General features: G+C 38.8%; 3 protein-coding genes and 1 long non-coding RNA gene across 4 annotated transcripts; all 4 read right to left on the bottom strand.

Annotated features, from left to right (window-relative positions):
• Positions 1 to 552: 552 nt before the first annotated feature.
• Positions 553 to 1,732, bottom strand: LOC149989936 (uncharacterized). Its single transcript, XR_016504915.1, has 2 exons — positions 1,421 to 1,732; positions 553 to 957 (listed from the first exon to the last, which is right to left on the bottom strand). It is a non-coding gene; the product is annotated as an uncharacterized LOC149989936 (long non-coding RNA).
• A 10,853-nt stretch (positions 1,733 to 12,585) lies between these two features.
• LOC112281184 (la-related protein 6A) lies at positions 12,586 to 18,380 on the bottom strand. The gene is made up of 10 exons (XM_024517426.3): positions 17,605 to 18,380; positions 16,193 to 16,636; positions 15,294 to 15,375; positions 15,026 to 15,120; positions 14,671 to 14,742; positions 14,267 to 14,443; positions 14,002 to 14,049; positions 13,653 to 13,721; positions 13,236 to 13,427; positions 12,586 to 13,033 (listed from the first exon to the last, which is right to left on the bottom strand). Exons 1-10 carry the CDS (start codon positions 17,869 to 17,871, stop codon positions 12,773 to 12,775), a joined length of 1,707 nt encoding a protein of 568 aa, XP_024373194.1. The 5' UTR covers positions 17,872 to 18,380; the 3' UTR covers positions 12,586 to 12,772.
• LOC141045834 (uncharacterized) lies at positions 17,983 to 19,681 on the bottom strand. Its single transcript, XM_073536629.2, has 2 exons — positions 19,410 to 19,681; positions 17,983 to 18,370 (listed from the first exon to the last, which is right to left on the bottom strand). Exons 1-2 carry the CDS (start codon positions 19,566 to 19,568, stop codon positions 18,041 to 18,043), a joined length of 489 nt encoding a protein of 162 aa, XP_073392730.1. The 5' UTR covers positions 19,569 to 19,681; the 3' UTR covers positions 17,983 to 18,040.
• A 114-nt stretch (positions 19,682 to 19,795) lies between these two features.
• Positions 19,796 to 21,699, bottom strand: LOC112281193 (ubiquinol oxidase 4, chloroplastic/chromoplastic). Its single transcript, XM_024517447.3, has one exon. It carries the CDS (start codon positions 21,140 to 21,142, stop codon positions 19,943 to 19,945), a length of 1,200 nt encoding a protein of 399 aa, XP_024373215.1. The 5' UTR covers positions 21,143 to 21,699; the 3' UTR covers positions 19,796 to 19,942.
• Positions 21,700 to 26,156: the final 4,457 nt, after the last annotated feature.

The following is a 26,156-nucleotide window of genomic DNA, read 5'->3' as shown; positions in this document are numbered from 1 at the left end:
CTATCAAAGCGTTCAACCATGAGGGCTTGTTCTAAGTTTCAGATCTCGCATGCTTATGCTGGTGACGATTTTTTCGACAGCAGATGCTCGAGTTTTCAATTGCCCGAAGCATCGAGAACAAGCCCAAGCAAACATAGTTAGCCCTTCGTGAGAGTTTCAGGACGATGGAAGGAAGCCGAAAGTTCCCATCAAAATCTCTGTGATCCAGCCAGAATCTTTGAATTGGATGGGAACTTTGCCAAGGGCTCACACAAACTGCTGCGAGCATGTCGTTTGCACGCTTGTGTTGAGAAATTCTTTAGGATCATTTCAACACGAAATGCACACGCCGCACTCGGGCATGGAGCCGGTGAGAGGGGCGTAAACCGAGTTCATACGAGTCAAGTGACTTCCTTGCCACATGAATGTTCGTATCCCATCAATTTCAGTAGCTTACCTCTGGCGAAACGTCTTGATCAATATATCCAAAACTGAAAGAAGCAACAGCGTACGAAGCAGTTTCGACAAGTCCCTCACGTGAGAAGCATTTACATAACAGTACAGGAACAGACATAGAAATTACAATGTCTTCTCAGACACACAACTGCCTATCAACATCAGTAAAGCGTAGAATTATACAAATCATTGACAGTTGTAACAGTCACGCCTAAGTTACATAAATATTGACCAAACTCTAGCTGTAACTTAAGCTGAAGGAAGAACCAAGCGTTCCTCACTAATCAATAGTTAGCATAAGAACCTCACGAAACTGTAAAGGCCAAGACGCAGCAGATTTAAGAACAAAGCACCACAGGCTAATCTAAAAATAGACAATTCTTCGGCAACTTGACCACTTCTGCAAATGAGCTTACAACCTGGGCATACAATACTTGGGAAAACAAATTCTGCGGCCATTACCCAAGACAGTAATGAGTTCAACTTGTTACATTGATAAAGTCAACTATTCCTCGAGGGGCCCTACAGCAAAACAATACAAGTTTATGTATGAGTAATCACTCTATCGCTCCAATATTGACTCTCACACCTTAACAATCACCTTACGAGTTGCCACGAAGGGAATTTGAAAATTCTTGACAAGAACTTTGTTGTCATGCCAGCAAAATCCTGAATACACTCACATCCGCACAAGAGGCAGACGCACACACAAAAGTAGAATAAAAGAATGTAAAAAATGTAAAAAATAGAAAACCCTGAGTGGGTATTAAATAAAATACAAACAATAACTCCACTCTAAGACCTGCCGCTGCAGAATGTATAGACGCACTGGTAACGTACGTTTCGATGAATACCAATGAGCTTCCCACTGCATCTGAAAGCAGTCCTAGAGGGCTTTCTCAAATCACGAGATGCAGATCGTTCTACGCACCAAATAGCTTGTAGTACGGCAATCCAAAACCTTAAAATCTGTCAGGAGGCACACCTGATACAAAGCCGGGAAAGTGGAAGCTAAATTGCTTTCACACTCTTCCAGATACTTGCAATTCTGCTTGTATGTCATTCCAGAACGCACTACATGCGCTGTCGCAGATACTTCACCAATGATTAGCCGCATGTCAAGAAGTGGCGACCCTAGGGGGAAAATGAGCAGAGACCATCCACGAAACACCTTGCACACCATTCCTACAATTCACGTGGCCAGAAAGGACTGGGATCTGGTATGTTCTTGGCATCCATGGGATGCTGCAATCCATTCACCAGTGCTCACCAATCCTGGCTAACCATTCGCCTCCACAAGATTGCGCATCAGATTATCTCCGCTGCTAAGAACTTCAATGATAAGAAACATACAAGACCGAAACCATTACCGCCACGATTAATCCAACATCTCAACCATTTCGCATTGCGAGTCATGTTGCACAAACAATCTTGATTCAAAACATGCAAGTTTGGAAGTAGGTATAGTTGTGTTTTATGTTTTAAGAGAGAGAGCAGCTCTCGTAAAATACAATGATGATATCAAAATCACCAATCTCTCTGGTATACACCTCAAGCTAACCCGTAGTAAGGGTAAGCATCCTTTTGCATCACTTGAAAATAGTCCAACGTAGATGATATCTAAGTTTCAGGTTCATAAAGTACGAAAGTAGTTAGACTTTTCCATTGCAAATAGACCCTACCAAGTCGCACTAGCGTTTCATTTCATGCAGAAAAGCCCAGTACTGTTGATAAGGTTGACGTGTTTCTGGGAAAAAAGATGAACAAGTCGTGGGACATTGCCATCAAAAAAGCGCCATCGGCGTAAACCAAACGGGCCGATCTCTATCTCAAAAACTCGACGTCAGATCAACCGATTCTTGGTGACTAACCATCTCAGTTGCAGGCAACAAACCCTGGCGTAATTCTTTGAGGGAGAGAGCCCATGCTCGAAGAATTTCCCACAAGCCGGCTCAAAGGTCTCACCGCAGACGCGGCACCGTTGGCAAGATCCACTGCCATAGAAATGCTCTCCTCCGCTATGGTATCCAGAGAACCCCTCTTCTTAGACAAGCTCCTCTCCACAAGTATGATCCGCGGCGGAGCGGTTTCTACCGTTGCTCCCAAAGCAACCATCCTCTCCAGAATAGTTTCCATTGTCTTCTGTCTAGGAGAGCACCGCTCCACAGTGATAATCTGAGGTGGCGCGATTTCGCACCACGATCCCATCCCTGTCGCACCCCTTACCATTGCTACAAACCAACTTCTGACGACCTTACTCCACTCAACTACCTCTATAACGAATCAACACGATCAATCTCCTCCTCCCTTTACACCACGCAACAACCTCCCCCACGCCTCTTTAGAAATCAGCACCTCGCTGCCCCAAAATCCAAATACACAGACCTCCAATCGTCGCTGAAGCAAGGCAACAACGAATAAGAAATACAATAAGCTCCACAAGAACTTTTATATATATATATATATATATATATATATATATTTTGCTGAAGAGCAAGAGAAACGATTGACGCCGAGAGTAGATGCGCAAGAGGACGAAGACGAAAGACACCACGGAGAACAGTGTGTGGAATACTAAGCAAGCCAAGGGGGGGATATGGTCGAGAGAGGAACGATGGAGGGTGCCGCAAGGTAGAAGCAGACACCAGCCGCGGAGGCGGGACCCAGCGGCGGGGTGAGCTTAGACGGCGACATCTGGGCCAAAGTAAGGGTGGGAGAGATGGGTGGTACCTCAGGAGTCACTTTCGGCGGCTGTTCAGACTATGGCGGCGAGGTGAAGTTCGGCACGAGGATAACCGGAGGCGCCAGTCGGCCAGGTTCATTGTTTTAACCGAGACTGCGACCAGTGGCCTTGACTGCTTCTAACGCCTTCCCTTCCCCTTGCCCTTCCCTTTTCCCGTGCCCGTCTATCCTCGAATACGTCACACGCTGAGTAACTCTGACCTGCGTCATTGACAGCCCCAATACGAACTCAACACTGATTGATCTGATTGAACAGGATGAAATCATCATTAGCTTTTCTGTATCATAACACCAAGCCACTATAAAAGCAACTTTTAAAAAACTGTCAGTTATGCCTTCAAATTTGTTATCATTGTTTCAACATGTAATTAAAAAAAAAACAAAACAAAACAAAACAAACAAACATAAACATAAACATAAGTCGTGTTCTCATTACTTCAAACTCCTAGTTGTTGTGTGAATGTAGATGTAGCGTAGCAGAAGGTGAAATTTGAACTCATAACAGTAATATCGCGCACCAAAAAGAAAAAATAGTATAAATGTGTGGATGAGGTGGAGTGCCGTGAATTTATGTTGCGAATTGGAAGGTAGAAACAGTTTGAATGTAAAGACTGGTGGAATGGGAATAGGAAGTTTAGAAGCTTTCAATGAAGGCTCCAGGATGAAATGAATCTGAGGGGTGGGATTGATCATAAGCTTTAGAGATGTGGAGGAATTGTCCAAGTGCCAGCCTGGGCTAGCTGTGCTACTCCACACATCCAAACAAACATACATACAAACGTCAATATATATGTATATATATACTTGCACAGCATCCGTTTAACAAAGCACTGCTATAACTCAAAATGTACATGGTTAATTAATCATTCCGATCAACGATTAATGATTAATAAACAAACAAATAATTCTCAACGAGAGACACATAGTTTTTTGGAAAAGCATTCAAAAGATTCTGAGAAGTGGTCACCAAACTCAATCCAGTCCAATCTAAAGAACATCCTCTGGTCCGAACAATTGCACTCATCCATAATCAATCCAACTCTAATTTTCTATACGATACTGTTTAAACAGAGCTCCAGTCAGACACAGGAACTTGCTGACTCAGAAGCATGACTCCAGCATCATTTTTCTAATCCTGGCCATCGTCAAGACGGACATTGCGAGTGAGTCCGAAAACGTTCACGACGCCGAACGCCAAAAACCACGCAGTCATGTTCAAACTGTTATGCAATGCACCGATTCGGAGTAATATAACTAAGCTGCAGTGAAGATAGCGTCAAGCCTTGAATTGCTGTGAGCAATTGCCGAATTGGCCCTCATGAATCCTAAAATAAGTAGGAATTTCCCGGGTCTCGGATCGTGACTGGGGGCCTTAACTCGGGTTCAGCGGTTATCGCGTTATTAGTGTGAGTTGATAAATAGCGGGCTTCGCTATCGGCTATTCCAGCGCAGTTTGGGCATCACTGTGTTAGTTGTGAATGGATGAAGAAATATCTAATGAATGCTCCCGTCGCCGAGAATTCGAATTCATCCAGAGCAGCAAAATGACTTTGACGAGGAATGCATGCCAGCGTGGCGGTGGCAAAAGCATGAGCTGGAGAGATTCTGGGTCCCCTTTTCCGAGGATCCTATACGCTCACCGATTAGAATCGCACACGTGGACTGACGGAACCCAGCAATTCAGGGCGATGGTTGGTTCATGCATGACGTCTGCGGCGCCACGTCGACTTCCAGCTGGATTGTCTATTATTGGTTAGACCCCCCTGCACCACACACTCCTTAGCATGCTCTCAAAACTTATTGCTCCACGTGATCAGATTTTTTTGTTTGTAAAAAATCTTCACTTCTATATTTGCGTAAATGGGTTTTTTTGGAGATTGTCTGGTGCTATCTTTGTTTACATCAGGGAAGCATTGTATGCATGGAGATGAATTGGCAATTACGATATTTAATCCTCTTGTATAAAACGTTGGAGAGATGTGTAAATCATTCTTATAATATAAAATATCAATATATTAATATTAAAATATCAGAACAAATGGTTCTGATGACGGGGATTAGTTTTGATCACAAATCACAATAAGACACATTTAGGTAAATAAGTTGATCACATAGCATTACAGTTGTAGTGAACTTGACTAATGAAGTGTAAATGTATTGGCACACTATGTTTCCTTTCTATAAAATAATTGGTGTATTGTTTGAGAAATAAGGGATTACAATAAGGTTCATTTTCATTTTCTAATTGAAACATATTTAAAAAGTTAAAAAATGAATGTAGTATATAATAATAAAATACTTTTAGCAATGTTGGATTTTGACCTACCAATTCTATCTGTTAGAATGTCCGCTAGTACATGTAGTTGAATTATTAAGAGGGCTACTGTTTAATGGGATGAATTAGATGCATGGATACCAGAAGACATTTGAGATGATTAACTGGCAATGAAATATATTCTAGTGCAATTCCAAATAAAAAGAATACAAATAATTGAATAATTAGTGCATTCGCCAAAAAACTTATAAGTTGTAAACATGCTTAGAATTCCTGTGGATTCCTTTTTTTCTTTTCTTTTCTTTTTCTTTTTTTGTTTTTGTTTTTGTTTTGTTTTGTTTTGTTTGTTTGTTTGTTTGTTTGTTTTTTCTTTTTTTCTTTTTTTCTTTTTTTCTTCCTTCTTTTGCTAGAGTTGAATAACATTCTTATTATTTTAAAGTACAAAAACAGAAAACCCATGGAGTTATTAAATTTTAAATTATTATTTTTTATGGATCAGGTAGTAATTAATTTTTTCATTTGCTGTAGTTTTGCTCTTTCTTCATGTATTCAACAGTACATAGTTTTAAATATCACAATACACAAACATTATCACAATTATCATCTTTCTGGTTCATAGATTGATTTATTTTTAAAGATGTCACAGCACTCTTTGTTTTTGTTCTTGTCTGTTTGTTTTTGTTTTGTTTTGTTTTGTTTTTTGCATTATTGAAACAAATTCCGTTCGCATGCACACTTTCAAACCAAGACTTTCGCCTCTTAGATTTTATTCATCCTCAAAATATCCAATCTAAAAAGCTTTTGGATCCTTACAATTCTAATACAATTAATGTTTTCTCACATCCAAGCTCCACCTATGTGCTTTCATAGTATCTCAAAAAAAAAAAAAAAAAAAAAAAAAAAAAAACTTTTTAACATTTTCACAACACACACGGATAGAGGCACAGACACACATGCATATACATATACATATATACCATTCAAAATAATTAAAGAACGTCCAATTAATATGAGTCATATTCCAATATAATAAAAATAAGACCCCAATTTTCTTCCTCGACTTAAACAGGAAAACGGTAAAGGCAAAACATTTCTTGGAAGAGTAAACAATCACATAAAATCATTTTAACCAACAATGAAAAAGCTATGCAACAGAGCACTTGGACACCAATTCATGCCAAATGTGCATGTTGATCTAGTCAGCAAAATGTCAATTACCCTTATGTGGGCACTTGACAAGTGGCACTGTCAATGAACGCTTACGTGATCAGGGAAGAATGACAACCAATCCACACTCAGAATCACGTCCTTTGGCGTTCTGAGCATCTATCGGACTCTGTGCGACTCTATGGGCAGATAGATTTAGCGGCCCCGCCAAATGTACCGGCCACATTGGTACGGACCCCCTGAATGCTGACCTGGATAACGCTCTGTATCTCGTGACGATCACTTCAGAGTTGAAATGCGACACCACCTTTTCATTGTTAACAACTATTTGGAGAAAGTAAAATATCTGGGAAAAGCTGTTGGTTGATAACGTTTGGTGAAAAAGATTAGGTTCAGGTGGAGTGAGTTCCTTTAAAGCGATCAGGGACAGGACGGGAACATGGTGCCCGGAAACGAGAACGTAGTTCCATTGGTGGGTTACAAAAAGTTCCCCGTTCGATTACACGTGGTCAGATGGGTATTGACGGAGGCGGGACGAGGGGATCCACGCGCTGGGTGAGTGTTAGAGTACCTGACCCGGTCTATTGGACCGGGCCCGTCGGGATCCCCGCGGGTTCTCCTCGTTGGGACCGGGGGCGGGGTGCAAGATCGAGGGTTGAATGGATCACCTGTTGAGGGTGACCAGGACCGAAGACCAAGGATCAGGACCGGAGACCAGGAATCTGGACCGAAGACCGCGTCGTGGAATCCAAAGACCGACTTGTAGAAGAAGAAGAAGAAGCCATGGTGCAATACTAATAACAAGTGATGCTTTCGTGGCACACAACTCAATAAAGTGGGTTGAATATTAATCTAGATGATGGAACGAGCTTGAATATTTCCACTGTGCTACAAACTACCGCTTGTATTGTCCACACAATGGGATGAAACATTTTCTATGAAGTTATGGCTCTTTCAAAGTACACGAAGTGTTGTTGGATGTGTTGCATTATATTGTTCTTCCAATTGAGTGGGGTATGTATGTACGTATGTATGTATACATGCAGTAGATTGGCCATGTAAGATTATAATTGACTAGGTTTGGTGATTGTGGAAATTTCAAGTGTAAAATGCATCAAATGAGAGAGTAAGTTCATTTTTGGGGTATATCTAAAAAAAGGAGTGATGACCTAGAATTTCAAAACTATTTGGTAATTACTTTGGAAACTTATAAGAAGTAAAACTTATAAGAACATGATTTTTAAAATTAGCACTAAAAATAAATAAATGTTGAATCTGTAACCGCCAAAACACAAGAGAGAATATATATATATATATATATATATATATATGTGTGTGTGTGTGTGTGTGTGTGTATATAGTATTTTGTATGTAATGTGTTTTTTCTTTTGTTTGAAAAAAAATTAGAACATAATTAATATACCGTAGTTTGCAAAGGCTTGTAGAATGTAAATGAATTATAGTATTAAGAAAACACCAAGTCCATGGAATCAACATCAAAACATTCAACTTGTGAGACAGAGGGTAAATAAAATATTGAAAGCATGCATGTATAAAAATAGATAATATGATTAATTTAATGAATAATGGCATTTTGTTTAAATGATACATTGTCTATGAATGCACAGTGTATGTGCAAAATGATTTGAATGTATCTTATTTGACACCAAAGGTGCTGTACAATTCTTACATGCCATACAAGATTGCTCACTAATATTTAATTTGAAAATACAGAAAAAGAGTAATATTATATTTTGGCAATAAACATATGCTCATTATCTTTTCTTTTTATCTAACTGTTACAAATATTAAAAATAAACTTAGCACATCACCAAACACCATTTATTTATTTAGTCTAAGCTAGGTATTCAATATCTCAATGCAATGGTTTGGATTTCAAGTATTGGGACATATTTTCTTTGATACATCTTGGACTTGTAACATCCCAACACCAGAGAAGCTTCTATTGTGGCAAAGTCATTCCAAAACAAAGTGAATCAAAGGAACAAACTAAGTTTCATACTCACATACATACATAAATGTGCCGAGGATTTTAATTTTAATTATATTAAACTTATTATTCTGCGGTTGTATTGGGTTTTGTTTTTGCATATAAGTAAGGGCCGACAAAAGAGTCCATTAACGAATGAGTTGGGGCATATTATTTAATAAAGAACCATTTGATCCCCCATGGCATCCACAATTTCATTGAAAGCAGTGCGATCCCCCTTCCCAACAGACCAAGTCCTCAAGTCCTCAGAAGGGCCTACTTCCGACCCACATGCAATCCGACGTGGACACCCAAGCCACGTAAACATGCCAGCTCAGCGGCTTCGAATTCATGAGGTGGATGAAACATCAGCAACACTTTGTCCACGTGAGCATTGGTCGAGCCCTTTAAGCCAAGGCCCACAGAAGATACGAAAAATAAAGTAAATAGAAAAGAAAAAAAAAGGCGATGATTTAAGATAAATATATTTCTAATCAACATTGTGTGATCTAAATTTGAACAAAATAATTGAGTTGAAGGATACAAATATAAACTTTTGGATTCTAATCACTTCGTTATAAGACAATCTGCCATACAAGAAATTCTAAATCTTTGTTGAATTTGTTTCAATAAAGTCCTTGTGAACTTTACCAAAAGGCCTATTTCTTTGATGTAGTATTATAGATTATATAACATAACAAAATGATTGTGCAATAAAAACGTATGCAATTGTGTACATGTATAAAAAAATGTTCTCCATTTAAAATTATTTACATATTATGAGATTTTTATGGTTGCTGTATATTAATTGAAAAAATCAATTCATGAGTTATGTATTTTAAAGTGAACTCAAAGATTCAGAAAGTGAAGGAAGTGTATACCACCATTTTAATTTAATTACAATCATGACATGAATCATTGAAGTATGTGAAATTAAACTTTATCCTTAAGTTCTTTTGGAGCATCCAATCCATTGAAACTATTGCAAGATGCTTAAACCAAATTACAAATCTTTAATTTAGTCATAAAAGAAATTTTGTGATTTTAAGTACATATTAAATGTTCAAGATATAAAACCAATAAATTGATTAATAGTTTATAATATTAATTAGGTGAGTTGAAATAATTTTGGATTGGTGGTTAATAAATTAATTTACAATAAATTAGTGCATAAAAAAAAATGTCTGAAATTAAATTCTTCTATTTCTTTGCAGAAAGAATTTTGTATCTAACAAATGTCAGATTGTAGTTTTAGAATCTACAAGGATTGTATTTGTGATTGTTTTTAAGGGTTTGGTAGATTGTTATTTTGATAAAGTCATTTATAAATCAAGCATTCAAAATTCAACAACTTTTCTAATAATGTTATGTTATTAACTTTTTATGAATAGTTAATAACATGACATTATTAGAAATAATAGGGTATTTATATATTTTTATATTAAAATCCTTGCACTGCAACCTTATTATATTTAAAATTGTAAGTAACTGTATTTAGAAAAATTACACAATGATTATATGCTTTGATTGACCAGGTTTGATGATTTTGTACAAAAATTCATATATGGGTAAATTATAACAATAGAAGAAAAAAAATTATCAAATGATTATGTATTTTAGAGTACTACAAGATACCCAAATGTTAGACATTATACAAATAAGCTTATAAACCAAAACTAAAACAAGACTTAAAAAGTATCTATTGTTTAAAAAATAAAGATGATCTTAATCTTAATTTTTTAAATTTAATTTTATAAAGAAAAATTAAAATTAAAATTTTGAGTTTTGTAAATTTAATAATTATCATAAATTGGTTTATTTTGATGACTTTGACTATGCTTTTAAAATAAAAAATGATTTCAAACTATATAAATATATTTTTTAAAAAACCACTAATTTTTTTTATGAACCACTAATATAGAAGTTTAAGATTGTGAATTTTATTTTTAGCTTAATATAAATATATCTATGGTAGATTTTTAATCTTATACTTTATAAAAGTTATAATTATTTTATCATTATATATATATTAAGTGAAAGTTTTAATTACCCAATATATATTTTATTAGCTATATTAGATTATTTAATCTATGTTTTTCTTTTACCAGTTAGAATAAATATAAATATATATATATATATATATATATAGATATTTGAAGCAAGACACAACACAATATAAAACCATTGTATTGTCAAAAAAGTCAAGGTAGTTAGTAGATTAATAGAAAGAATTTGGTAACTTGGATATCTTAAGTCATATAGTTAGAATAGTTAGGTAGGTACAATGGCATATATTTTAATATTAAGTTTGTTAATATGTTAATACAAGTTAGTGCAAGTTGGTTGACCATAAAATGAGACTCCATCCAAGTCAATAACAAAACATTGGTTATCTTTATTGATACTATATCAAGTATAACTAAGTTATAGTAATTGTGTGGTTGTAAGTAGTTCTTTGAAGAATACGACATGTTTACTAGATTATTTACACTAAGAAGGTGGGAGGTGATATTGTCTAAAAAAGAGTGTGGCTTATTTATGCACACATTTGATGAAATTATAATTTGTGTTAAATATTTTTGGCAGAATTTAAGGTTTTATTTATTTATTTATTTATTTTATTTGCTTTGTATTATCCTTGATTGGTCATGTGAAACTTCTGTATAGACTATCCATTACAAGTAACTAATTTAAATCTAATAAAATAATGTAAAGAAGTAAAAAGTTTTTTAGGAGAGTCAAAAGTTACTAGAGTTTTCATTTAAGAATGATTATCAAATGCTAAAGTTGATTTTATTTTTCTTACATTTTATAAGATAAATACTAAATAATAAAATAAAATAAAATAACTAACTACTATAAATAAAATATAGTTAATTATTAGAAATCAATATCAAATCACTTCAAAATTAAATTATTATTTCCAAATTTTTTTTCTAAAAAATACTTCTTTTAAAAGACAAATTTGAAATTAGTCATTATCTCTTAGATCACCTAAAAAAATCTTTAATATTTTTTTATGCATTCTCAAAATTAGTCATTATCTTTTATTCAAAGCATTCCTCAAGATGCTTTATATACTTGTTTTTTTACTAAAAATAGATATGATTTAACATGAACAAATAAAACACTAAAAAATTAAAAAATATTCCAATTGGTGATACTTTGTGACAAGATATTATGTGAAATGTAATTACATTAAGTATGAATATTAAACTCATTAATATGCATTTATTGATTGTTTCAATTTTTTTTTTAAAGTTGTAATTATTATTTGTTTTAAACACAAAATTTTAAAAATCATATTAATCATTAATTTTAAATTATATTGTATTTTATTTTTTTTAACACATTCAAAACAATAATTACAATCTTCTCATAATTGTTGCACAATGTAAAGTATATTTTCTTCTAAAACATATTGCAAAATATTTCAAATTTTAATGACTTCACAAAAATTGGTAGTCAACATCTTCAATTTCACATATCAAAGTTTGTAAAAATAAATTAATACATATAATGTTACGTTATAAAAACAAAATGAAAACAAACAAAGAAAGAAAAAAAATAAAAATAAAAAAAAATCATATAACATCAGATTTATTCCACATCATCAAAAAGACATGCTGCAAGGGAAAGCAATTAGATATCGCTATTTCATTTAGACCAGAAACAACTTCTGCATGCATCCTACCCCTAATTTTTCTGTATTAATACATTTATTTCTTGTGAACAAAATTTTCATACAAGGAGCTTACATGCGCGCTTCAAACAAACCCAATTAGCAGCCCGTCCAAACTACGTCTCATTGTTATGATCATTTAATTTCAGAATGTTTTCTATACGACAGAATGTAGTTGCGAAGCTTAAAATTTTGAGCACATTCCGAGTTTCTGACAGCAACAAAACAAGAAAAGAAGCTATTAGATATTTAACCTGAAATGCAAGACGAATTGTGAGCTCAAGAGCAGGCGGATTGTACTCATTCAACAAAGTATGTACATCGACTCATCCAATTGATGTTTTTTCACAAATCCAAACTGAAACACCTCTCAGTCCCTTCGCCACAAAACACATCCCATTCGCTGGGAGCCACAACGCTCCACCATTCCAATTGGGTACCAACTCCAAACCACGCTTTCTTTTATCCAACCCCTCTATTACTACGCCATCGAGTTCACAGCAGTGTTCACAGCCAGAGTCTTCCCCCTGCCCGTCGAAAACCCCCGCGTTCCGTCCGGCATGCGTGGCCCTGGCGGTGGCTTTCCTACTAGCTCGCTTACCAAATGTAAGCTGTTGTCCCGAGGCGGTGTTCCCGAATGCGTGTTGTAAAATTGCTGTCCACGTCCCCGACCTCCCCCGCCCGCTCTACCACCTCGACCTCGACCTCTCCCTTTCTTACCCACCTGATCTCCGCTCTCACCCTGCCAGTGCCCCATCCCCCACACACCCACACACTCGTCAAAAACTCCACCCAGACCGTTTACAACATATCACCTGCATCTCAACATCCACCTCTAGCATTCACCCACTATCACCACGTCCAAACCGTCGCACACCAATGGCGCCTACTGCAATCATCTCACCAGCATGTGACACATGCCCACTGCCAGTTGCACGACTTACCGTGTTATCTTCTCCGCGATCTGCATGATGATGTTGGCGTGCCAGTTCCTCACTACCCTTGTCATGAGGTTTGTCGCCGTTCTTCTCCAGCTTTTTACCTTCTTCCTCTTTCATGGTCAGATCGATGTTGTCCATGCTTGGTTTGCGCGTTCTCTGATGAGGGGCCTGCTGGTAGTTAAGCTTGCTCTGAAACTGTGAACGCATGTTGCTTATCAGGACCTTCAGGGATACAGAATTATACAGAGCGTGATACCAGAGTGTGTATACAAATATCAAAATGATTGAACCATCGACCTTCGACCTTCACAGTTTCCAGTGTTTGCAGTGCAAGGTCTAACAACAGAGCCTACTGTTTCCAACGATCTATAGAAACTGAGAATCAGCAGCTGGGTAAAGATGTACGGAAGGGGTGCACACCTGGCGTCGCTGCAACAAGCGTGTACGTAGTCCACTCCTCCAGTTCCGCTCATTTGTTAATTCCACCACCTGTATAGAAAACCAAAAAATATAAGTTGCCTTGACAGTGGGATGTCCCCAGATCCTTGTGCGTTTGCCGCAGCTGGTAATGATCTCCAGATCACTCTTTGTCAGAGCTCCAACTCGAAAAACACGCATGCGCTGCATCAGGCGCTGGCAAAGCTCGTGAAGCCAAGCTGCTTATCTTGAAGCCATTTTTTAGTTAATATATACCGCTTAATCAACTGGTAACCATTGTAAGACCAAGTATATGTTATTAGGGACGAACACATGTGATCAGATTACTCACAGCTTTTTCAGCAAGCTCCACTGTTTCAAACTCCACCAGGGCATGCAACTGCACAAGAATAATACTAGCAACCTCATTCGCTTGAGCCACCAGCTAATTGACAGCAGCGATTGGCATTCAAATAGAATCATATCACATACGTACTATTTGCTATTCGAAGTGTCGTTGATATCGCACATGAATACGACAATACACGGAGCAGCCTAGGAACGGGAATCTACTCAAGTTACGTACTTTGTACCCACCACAGCTACTTGTTTCTTACCTTATTACTAATGAGGATATCAGTTTTGGGATGTTTTGCAGAAGAAGAAATAGCCCCGTTCGCAACTTCTGGAGGACATATGCGAACCGACTTCACTTTCCCCACTTTCCCAAATAACTCCTGAATACTCCCAATGGAAGAATTCTCTGGCAGATCCTCAGCTACAACAGTACGTGACTGTTCAAAAACGTCAAAGTATTTCCTCAGGACACAGAATATTTCAAGCAAATAAATATACAACACCAACGATATATGAAGTATGCCTGTTTCACGATAAATACAGCCGTAGCCTGAGCTGCAAACTGACTTTAAACAAGACAATCATACAAGTGAAGGGTGTCTAACATTGCAGGTGGTTGGAAAATTTGAAGACATATAGCAATCAAAGAACAGAACTAACACACCTGAACTTCCTCAAGATTGACTTCTGGAAGTGGGTGAGCGCGCCGGACCCTTTTCCCGTCCTCACTAACCACCTATCTCAATACCAAGGTCATGATGCAAGGCCAACAGTGGCTCCATTCAGGATTCTATATGAACCTAAAGCGGAGATATTCTTACACAAGCAGACTCACAATGCTAAATCACTATCTCAGCATGTCCTCAACTCAGCCATTTCCTTCCGACCCCAAGGAACTATTCGAGAGACCCAAGCGTGAATCCAATAACACTACTCGTCTGCTGCATGTATTCATCTAGAACACATCCTTTATACGCCTCTCAATACAACCAGGACAATTATGTACAAAATCAACTCACCAGCAGTGTTGAATTTCTCAAGGCCGCTGCTACAACTCCGTGATTCTTCACCAGGTTCTTGATCTTCCTGAGCGACGCCACCACAGGTATCGGGACTGCAAACACCAAGCCAACTTCTTACGAATGCTATGACTTCCAAAACCCAGATGTGTGTCTTAAGCATCACATAACCACATTCAAGATAGGAGCTTGCACGCTGCAAAGATTAACCAATATCCAGACATGGAATAATTAGCGCCGAAGAAACCGGAACCATGATCTGCCGTACCAAAGCCTTCTGGATCCTTCTTCACAAACTTCATCAGGTAGTTATCTGTTGGAAGGTTCGTGTCACTGAACCAGAGCTCCACCTGCAAACATTGCAGAACGCATTTATATTTCACGTGAATGTGTAAAATAAACTTCCATGAAGCTAATTCGAGGACGGGTTACCTACGTCAAGGCTTGAACCAAAACTGTGCCCTCAATTCATAATCCACATAGTTTAGCAACGCACAAATTATACATGAGCGAAAATCCATGGATAATCGTTTCCCACTCTATCACGAGAATTTAACGCATGCCTGTCCTACATTGTAATCTTGCAAGGAACGGGATGAAATTTAGGTAGAACCAGCGAAGATCCTGTGACTTCCATAATCGACCGGCCTCTTGTACTTTGTCTCGGTTATTGCCTCAGATGTACTGCATGTAGAAAATTTCGTACCGTTTCCAGAGGAAATTGTGTTTAATTGTTCTCCTAACGATTCATATTCAATATAGAGTTGACAATTTGGGCGTTCGGTAGGGCTGATTCTACAATAACTGCTAGACTTCACCTATCTGTTGTTCTCAGAAATTTCATTGAAAAATGGCAAAAGATAGACATTTACTTTTTCATTCAATGTAATAAAATGTATTCCTGTAACCCTAGAAACTTTCTAGTGTAGACAGCTGTGAATGAGGAAACGTAAAACACGGAGAGAAATTCAAGAAATGCAGGGACGTCACTGCATCAGTCACCAGCTCTGCTAATTGGCAAGGTCACATCATGAAAATAGAACTCCAAACGGTGAACACCAAACCTGCTTTAACAGTTTCTTATGGCGTGGACATAATGCTCGTAACAATAAGGCCTCATGTCGATAGTGTCGGAAACATGATTTAATCCAGCAATAGTAAACAAACCTGGTTCACAATCTTAGACTTCACCTCCTCCGTAACCATAGGTTTCGCAGGCTGCACCACGGTAGCTGCAGTTCCTTGACCCTGCTCGCTCTCCGCAACATGCCCCACTGCCAGCACGCCGTTGGGACCATCTTTTGCTTCCATACCATCACTACTAGGTACACACTCTGCAATATACTCCTCCACGGTAGGAACGACAACTACCGGCACAGAAGCGTTCGCCACGCACGGGGGAGGTTTGACCGCAGGAATTACAGGTGTCGGAGCTTGAATCTGAGACGGGAGACCCAACTCAAACCCTTTTGGGCGCTCTGATACAGGTAAAGACGTGGAAAAGGCTATCTGCAAACCCTTAGGAACAAATGCCGGAGCTTCTGCATTCAGCTTCGACCCCGAAAGAGACCGACTGAGAAAACGTATCTTCTCATTTCTGCCATCAAAGATCTGACACGTAAATCAATGTCAGCCCAGGAGCAAGAACATGTAACCAAAAAGCCAACCACCCTGAACCAACGAATCTTCACAGAGCGCAGAGGATATCGCATCCTCGACAGGTATTTCAATGCAAAGAGCTTGAACCCAAACTCGCCGGAACATCGGGAGTAATGTTGTACACGAGACTAAATCAACCAATAGTCAACCCGAAACATTACGATACTTGAGAAACAACTTCCTCAAAATCATACGCTCGAATGAGTACACAAATTCATCTCACAGCTAATCGACGATAGCCAAATTCACATGATTAAACAATTGTGCACATGACGGCAACGTAAATCTACACAAGAATACAACACCTGATCATGCCAGTAAGATCGAACAAACCACTATTGCAAGAATCTCCACTACAACGCAACTAGTGGGATAAAGGAAGGATGCATCGAAACAGTAAGCTAGATGCAATTAGCAAATTAACCTCACCCACTTTGCATCAGAGTAGAGAGTTACCAAATTTCCAAATAAAACAAAAGAACAAAAGAACAGAAAATCAAAAATGAAAAAGAGAGTCAAACACGAACCCTTTCCTCCAACCCTTCGATTCAACCCTGGCAATACTAATCTATGTCACAACAGATCAAAAGTCCAAATCACACATTTCCGGCACACATTCTCACAAATCCCATGCTACATGGGCGATCGCTGCAGGATCGGAGCTGCACCGTCAACCACAACCACACACGAACTCGGCTTCATCATTTGATCAACCGCATCGCCACTACCACCCAAGCCTAAATTACAAACTCCACAGATCACATCCTACGCACTAATTCGGAAAATCCTACTGACATACCTACAGTCCTAAGATCCCACACTGTTCATCGCTGCTCCTTAACTGCCTATCCTCACACCGCAAACCGCACGCACACGATCCACACACAAACTAATGGATCGAGTCCACTACACAATCGTACCTGAGGAGGTGCAACGTGAGCGGACGATGTCGAATGTGTGCGGCGGTGTCTGCGAACATCAATTGGCGGATTGTCCATGCCAGAGCCAACTGTGGAATAAGCGAAGCCAGGAGCACCAGCCCCACGGTGATGGTAATGGTTTTGATGCTGATTCGCAGTCGACACCGACGACGAGGGTACCGTCACAACCACCATGGGGACGGCGTCGGCAGCCCCGAAGGTGGAGCGAGGCCGGTGCTGGGCCGAGGCAGCGGCAGAAGGCGCCATCGGCGAAGCCTGTCTAGCTCTCCTCTTCCATCGTCATAGCCTCATGGGCGCCGTGAAGCTCCCACCTCCGACGAAGGACGTCAGCTCGGAAGTCCGTAACTTGGTAGTTGCCCCCTTCAATGAATTCTACCCATGGTCCCTATTTGAGAGCACCCAGCTTAACTCTCCTCTACCACTCGGGCACGAAAAAGACGAAGCAGCGTCGCGAATGTCTGCGTGCGCACCGCATTCTCGCCTGCTTCCTCCTCTCCCCTCGCCGCTCTTGAGATCGAATCTCAACCTCCTCGTAACCCTGGCATTCGTTGATCAAAGAGCCCCATCGGATCGGAGATGCGGATGAGATTGTCGATTGTGCCGTTACTACGTGAAGTCTCCGGGACACGATTCGGTTGTTGCGGGGATGAACAGTATATCCATACAGCCATACCCTCTTTTGGTTCGAGGGATTGAAGAATCTCGTTTCGAGTGTAAGGGATGTGCGCATACGACATGAGCGTTGCTGCAGAGACACGATTGTAAATGCTTGTGTTAACACAGTTTCTTCCGTCATCACCGTCACACCAACCTTTGCAACAGAAAAACTTGCGGATACTCCCTACCAGACTCAATGTAGACTCAGAATATGTACAGTAATTCAATTGTTCGGATGTATGTCTTTTCAAGTACTGTCGTACAATTGACTGTTCTTAGTAACTCGTCACTGCCCCGAGGCATTGCTTATTTGGCGGAATCTGCTGCAAAATAAATTTTGACAATACTTAGGACCATGCACTTCTCTCACGCGCAAGAAACGGTTGCTTGCACTCGGGAAGACTCCCAAACCAACGCAAATAAATACTGGTTCTAGTTATTTGGTTTGGACCGTGTAAGCGACCAATCTTGGCCAGCGTTTAAGGTCGACTTCAGTATTCGTGACGGGTGTGGATACCACATTGCATCTAAGGTTGGTGTTTCTGAGATTGCCCAGACTGCACCATTCTTATCTGTGCAAGTCTGTAGTCCCCGAAAGCTTGACAATCTACAATTTTTCGCCACTGGTGCGGCCCAAGAGTGTGGGAGAAAATAACTACGGTAAAATCATTGAACACCCTTCCTGGAAGACTGGAAAAGCCTTTCGAGACCGTTGGATCATACACAATTCCACTCCTGGATGACTCGATCCTGGATTGGAAGCAGCCGAGTCCAACTTGCAGAAGAGATGCTGAATGCAAGGGAGCTTTATTCTAATCTAAGATTACGGTAAAAGTGAACATAATAGAAAAGAAGTCAGCAAGACTCTCGGATGACGCCGCCCACGTGATTCCCATGCAGGCGGTTGTCTGAGTTGTTTGTGAAGTTATTACCCTATAGTATGTCGAAGCTCCTCCTGTGATTCTGCTAGACAGGACAGGTTAGGTCATACGATCCAAGGCCGTAATGCTCAATCTGGAAACCTAAATTTCTCTGGCATGTGAGATGCCGTAGACTGGAAGAACTTGACAAAGTATCTCACATCAGAAGTGTACAAATCGTCATGACTCAACAGATTCAAAGCATACCTGATCAGCTTGTGTTGCAAATCCGTCCGAAACAAGTCCCTCTACAAAGTGACGGCAGCGAATCTGCAATTCTGACTCGATTAGCCGGTAATTCAGTAATTTTACTCCATCTCCAACAACTCCGTATTTTAATGAATTCGATGTCACACGAAGGAGCATCTAATGGAATTTGGTCCTTCCAAATGATGCAAGTAACAGCGATGTTCAGAATCGAAGAAACAATTACTCAGGGAATTAACTGTGTTCATCGGTTATGAATTGGAATAACATCGAATATCAGATGGATTTGGGGAGAAAACACGAACACCTTTATAATCCTCTAACAGATGATAGTCACGAGATACATGAGGCCAACAGTCAGATACACGTGAGCACAAAACCCAGGATAGAGAAACAACTTGTTCGCTGTGGCCAGCACATTGAAACAATATGATTTATAAACAAAGTACTAAACAATTTGTTGAAATTGTAAACTAGGTGAAGGCTGAAGATCTTACGCCGTATGAGGCCTACATGAATACGGTAAACTACAATCATCGGGGAAGATGATCAAGGTTAACTTCGACACCATTTTTTCGTGCTCGTTCCACAAAGGAACTCGAAGTTAATGCGCACTCTATGATACCTGCACACTCTGCAGGAGGTAAATCCTTCACAATCCCCAATTTTCCCTCTAAATCTTCTGTAATTGGTGGCACACTAATAGACGAGGAGGCTGAAGCATCGTATTGCATTGCATTGTGAGGGGAACGTAAGTTTCCTCGTGTCTGACAAGCTAACATGGTCTTGCAGTGTTCCGCTTCATCTTCTCGGATATTATAGAACACATCATACAAGTTATCAATCTTCGGCCGCCTTGTATTTGGAGTGCGGTCAGTTTGGAATTCATCAAACAAGTACAGATCGCCGGAAGTATAGTACTTCACTGCAACTTCAGGAGCTGGTAATTTCTTCAACTCCTCCCCATGTAGCTTAATGAATTCGTCGTATGTGTGGAAAGCATGCTTCTCAACACATTCCGAAAAATGGTAAGCCATTCGAGGACTTAGTAAATACATAACTACCGTCATAAAGTAGTAACCGACGGCGATATGCTGCGCCAGAAATCGATCCACCCAGCGCTCGTCCCCACCTAATGCCTCCATAGTCAGGAGATGATGTAGCTCATTCCAGCTCTCCGCAAAGTGAACCTTAATGTAATCGGATCGTCTCCACCAACCGAAGCTTTCATACATGTGTAGAACTGAGACAAAAGCGAAGTACGGAACCCTGGCAATTGTCTCCAGAACGTAAAAACGAGCATAATCCCTATTCTTGTAAAAAATATCTAGAACCTGTATCACAGCGTCAGTTGCGAGCTGGTTAAATGCCTTCTCTCCTCTAATCACCCATGCCTCCAAGCCTTGAGAAGTCTTTGCAGCGTCACTTATCTCAGCCTCCTCAACATCCTCGTCCTTTGCCGACTTCCCCCCAACTGCCACTTCCTCTACCGCCTTTCTCTCTGCCAGAGCTGCACAAGCAGATTTCCTTCCTCTATGACAGCAATATTGCGGAACCACAAGCGAAGTTGAACAGTGAAGCTGCTTCGAAATATAACACGTTCTTTTAATTCGTGTCAGCTGCAAGCCTCTTCTACCTTCCCCACTACATTTTATTTGATGCCGATCAACCTCGGATGCGCGGAGGACCAGCCCCTCGCTTCTCAGAAGACCGGCTGTCAGGCTGCTTGTCATAGTTACAAACCACTATCCAACACTCTCATAATCCACAGTTTAAAGTTTGCCTTTGGTTTTACCACACTTCAACACCTGACGCACACCGAACGCTTCAAAATCTTTCTATTGCCCTCAGAAGTTCTCTCTTCACACCAAGCCTCGAAATCCTAAAAATTGTAAATACACATGAAACAAAACCCTGCCGCAACCTAAAAACGTCAGACGGTAGGTGAATAAGGAGTCCAACAAAATGCTCAAAATTCGTGCAAATCTGGCAAAGCAAACGCTCCCCAAGCTGTCACACGCGTTCAAACATACCACAATCCTGAAACATACGTCAACTCTCCAGCCGCTCCGTCAGGCAAACCCTCAGGAATGGAAATTACATGCTCACTCGAAGTCTCCGACTACCACATTGGAAATTAGACGGTGCTGATCCAAGCAGGGGCACGACGTGCGTTGATGTGAATCGGCTGGATATGAGTCGGAGAATAGGAGTTCTCACAACTGGAAAACCAAAATATCCTTTTACAACTTTTGTAGAAAGCGAAAAGTGGGTTGTGCGAGGAATCCCAGCGGTGGTTCATGTGTGAACAAATTGCCCACCACGGGATCTCCCACGTCGATTATCTTCTTTTTTCCCTTTTTCTTTTTCTTGTTCCTCAATTCAGCAACCCATTTTCTTTCTCTCGTATTTTCCTTTCCCTCTTAATCACCTCCTCTGAGCCCCGTTATCTTTTGTTTCCCTTTTTGTGATTTTTGTTTCCCTGCACAATCTCCTTCCTTGCCTTCCTCTTTCTTCATTGCCTGCTTCCTTCCTTCCATTTTTTCTTTCTTTTCTGAGTCAATCTCAACACGTCTACTTCTGGCGTCTGGCGTCTCGACGATAGGGCTATCTCATTGTCAAAACTTGGATTGCTGTCGTCAGGTGTAGCTCCAACTCGTGGTGTTCACTGGAGTCTCCAATCCATCCACCAAATTACGATGCCGTAAGCGTTTTGTTCGTCAATTTAAATTAGGGTAGTGAAGTTGAATTAGGATCGCAAAGTATGAGATGACTTCTTAGTGATAAAAGCTTCACTCTATTCCAGATTTAAGACGAGTCTCTCTGCATCCTAGCACGTTCGGGGCAGTGTTCTTGCCAGCCTCCTTTACTTCCTCTTCACTCCCTTACACAATTCATCGATTCTATCCCAGACTATCATAGCCGGACTGTTCGCATTAACAATAGTCGATCTGTCCTCTTGCTCAAACTCCAATATTCTCAAACATTTTCGATTGACGGGAATTGGAACACTTGTTTGCTGTTTCCAGGGCGTGACGTTTGTTAATTTTTAATTGCGACCACGGTGAGGTAACCTACATGATTCAACCCTCCTTGTTTCCCGGAACAGTCAATTTTAGAAACATCAATAGCAATTTTAATCCTCTCTGGTTGTCCATTCCAGTTCGAAGCTACCTTCTCATTGCGTGAGGAAAACTTCACAAATTGACAGAGGAAATTTCCTCTATTAGGGCTTGGAAACTAAACGAGTATTCATGCTTTAGATGGTTGTGGACCGGGTGGATTCACGTATTCTTCCCACCAACGCTTAGGGCTCAACCTTTGTCTCTGTGCTTTGAGGACGGAGAAGTCGATCACCCTTCCCGCAGGCACAATCCCGTGAATCAAACCTTTTCGTCCTTCGGCTTTTGATGTATTAAATCAACAAACTAGATTAGGTTGTGCCCACTTCTACATCGCAAGTCATGCACGTCAATCCATCCTCATTTGTCACTCCAGATATCTGAGGACACGTGCGTCTACGTCCCGTTTCCGCCAGTAATCGGTGACGGGGTCAAATAGCGATGCTGCAGAGCACGGCACATGTCTCGATTGTGATTAACGATTGACACACAGACGATCCGACCCCAATCGGCACAAAAACGGCACAGTAATCGTGGATCATTCCGCAGCCGAAGCAGGGATCAGACAGACGCCACAGCCGTGACGACAAGACAAATCGACGAGCACGGACGACCGCGCCGAAGCCGGCAATCAGCGGACATGGTTTGCACACAGAATTTGGACATCCGTCGACGACGACTCCATTGATTCGCTTTCTCTCGCAGTGGCGTACGAGGTTGCAGATAGGGAGGGATAATGCCGCACATGCATTCGCGTAGATTGGAATCTTCGATTTTGTCTGCGTCTCCTGCAAATTGGATCGCTGATCAGGCCTTGAAGCCTCGGGGGCCGGTGCCTCGTTTCCACACCGTGGGATCCTACGCCCAAGTTGCAATGGAGATCGGCAGACACGGAGTTCGGATTGCACGCTGCACTCTCATTGCGATAGAGAGACTCAAATGCTCCGGGGAATGTGGTAGACATCGTTTCGTGACTAGTAAGTCAAAGGTGTCTTGGAAAGGGGTTCAGTGGAGTCAGTTCCCTTACACATGAAAAAAAAAGGTAAAGTTAACCCCAACAGCTGGTCCTTAACTGAAAGCTTGGTTTGGTTGAGGAAAAAAAAACCTGTATATATACACGTACATGCTAATATAATCATTATTGTATTGAAATTATATTAATTTCAACATCATAAATAGATATTTAAATTTAATCAAACTTTCATTTTTTTTGAGGTAAAATTATTCTAAAAAAAAACATGGATAGGCATATATAAATGACCAACTTTGAGACATTAACTTAAAGAATGTAATCAAATATATTTTAGATATCAAGATGCTCAAAGAATTTTCATTCTAAAAATAAAAATTAAACAGAAATTACAATAAAATTGTATTCCTATTATAAGATTTATTTCTATTTGGTTTGAATTCTTATATATTTGAAATTTAAATATATTTTGTAGAAAACACACTTTTTTGTACAAAATATTATACAAAAAAATATAGATGATTTTAAGAAATCTATAAGAATATTTTTATTATCTATAAAGGACTATTTATTCATAATTTTTTCAAAATACTTGAAATTAATATAGTTTTTTATAATTATCAATACAAAGTAATTAAGTAAATTTTTATGATATAAAAATTTGGTAAAAACTTAAAAAATAATATTTTAAAATTAACAAAAAGTGATATAACAATTGTATTCTTACTTTATCCATGTTTGTTTGCACCACATTCTGGATGTTTTGTATCTTTTTATAACATGACATGAAATCCAAAGATATATTTGAATGTTCATATATATATATATATATATTAAGATCACTCAAGGAAACAACTGGTGGCTCTTATTCACTGTATGTAATCCTCTTGGTTTTTATCAAAACACTTAATGTTGTCTAGAGTTTGAAAGGTAGTTTAACTAAATGTGAATGGATTTAGTAATGTCTTGTATGGACAAAACAGTGATTTCATGAGTTGCATGTGTTTTTCTTTATTATAGTTCATGAAAACTTAATAAAATGTGATTTATTTATTTATTTATTTTTTTGAATTTGATGAAGGAATAGTTTGCAATTACATCAAAGTTTAAATGGGTGCATAGAGTAAAAAATTCAAATACTACATCATGTCTATGTTATGCAGTATTTGCGGTGTGCAGTGTCAGAGATTGTTCGCTTCAACCATTGCATTGCCTTTGATTAAGTACTATGATAATGCTCTCTTTATACTTTTATCATTCATCAAAATAATTAAGTTCATTTGTAGTATCTCATGGTTCTATGAATGAATTTTTTTTTATAATATTTGCAGTCTGATATTGAATAAGGAACATTTTTAAGAAAAATTAAAAGTAGATTTATTTGTGAGAATTGAAAATTGTGATGAGATTATGGAAGATTATTATCTTTAATCAGCCAAATTGACCAATGTTTCATTCAAAAAGCATATGCAGTGTGATTGAGATGAAATGTAATATAAGAGAGTGTGTGTATACACCAAATAACTTGGTTGTTGGTTTAGGTAGACACATAGTAATCTGAACTAGACAATGTAATACATTGAAACCTACAAGAAGCAGAAGCAGAAGAAGGAATGTGGAATAAAGTTGCAGCCCAATAGTATCTAAAACTACAAACTAATATATTACTATTTCTATTAGCATTGTTTTTGCAACATCCCTTTTATCATAATCTGCATGGGCATGTATGTGCTTCACTCCTTTCCATTGCTCTTCATGGGTCAAAATTAGGAGCCTTACAACATTGATGATAAGGTGGTAAGATTAGATGTATTAAAAGTTTTTCATTCCATATATGTCAATTATATACTTGATCAACTTTGTTTCTAAAGGTTTATTTGTATACTACTTCAAACTTCTATTATCAGCAATTATATTTATAATTTTTCTCTCTGTCTTGGTAAGTTGAAACTTAGTAACCACATATTGTTTATCAAATGTAGTATATGTATAATTTGGTGATGGTTTGCATCAAGTTCATCTAGATAAACACAAGTCTAGATGTTCATTGGGTTCTTTGTAATTCATGTGATTAATCACATAATCATGATTAATAAATCACATGACTTATGTGATAAATTGAATTCATATAATTCATCTAGATGTTCATTGGATACATCTAAATAAACAAATAATAGTTTTAATTCATTGTATGTACCTCTCTTGTTTTTTATCAAAAAACTTACCATTATTTGGAGTTTGAAAGAAAGCAAAAGCTTAACCAAAACTCAAGCAAAGTTCATAAGAAGTTCACAAGGAGTTTATAGGATTTTTTTTTTTTTTTTTTTTTTTTTTATGCGACTAAATGTGATTGAAGTTGCATCTTATTTTCTACAATTAAATTCAATTGAAGGTGAAGTTCAATAATTCAGAGAAAAGTAGATAATTAAATACCAATGAGATAAGGCACAAGTTATGTGAGGCAATGGAATTTTACCCAGTATACATTTGACCTCAATCTTTGATTGAACCAATGAGAACACAAATAGCAATGAAACATGGTCCAACACACAAGATATTGTGTGCTACATTATTTCTAACTCAATGGTATTTGAAATTGGTTGAATATGTTGGATGATTACTTATTTTTGATGTTATATTTGGATGCAAGGTAAA

Source organism: Physcomitrium patens, chromosome 1 (assembly GCF_059467195.1).
Source record: "Physcomitrium patens ecotype Gransden chromosome 1, ASM5946719v1, whole genome shotgun sequence".
Taxonomy (NCBI): domain Eukaryota; kingdom Viridiplantae; phylum Streptophyta; class Bryopsida; order Funariales; family Funariaceae; genus Physcomitrium; species Physcomitrium patens.
This window is presented reverse-complemented; position numbering and strand designations above follow the sequence as displayed.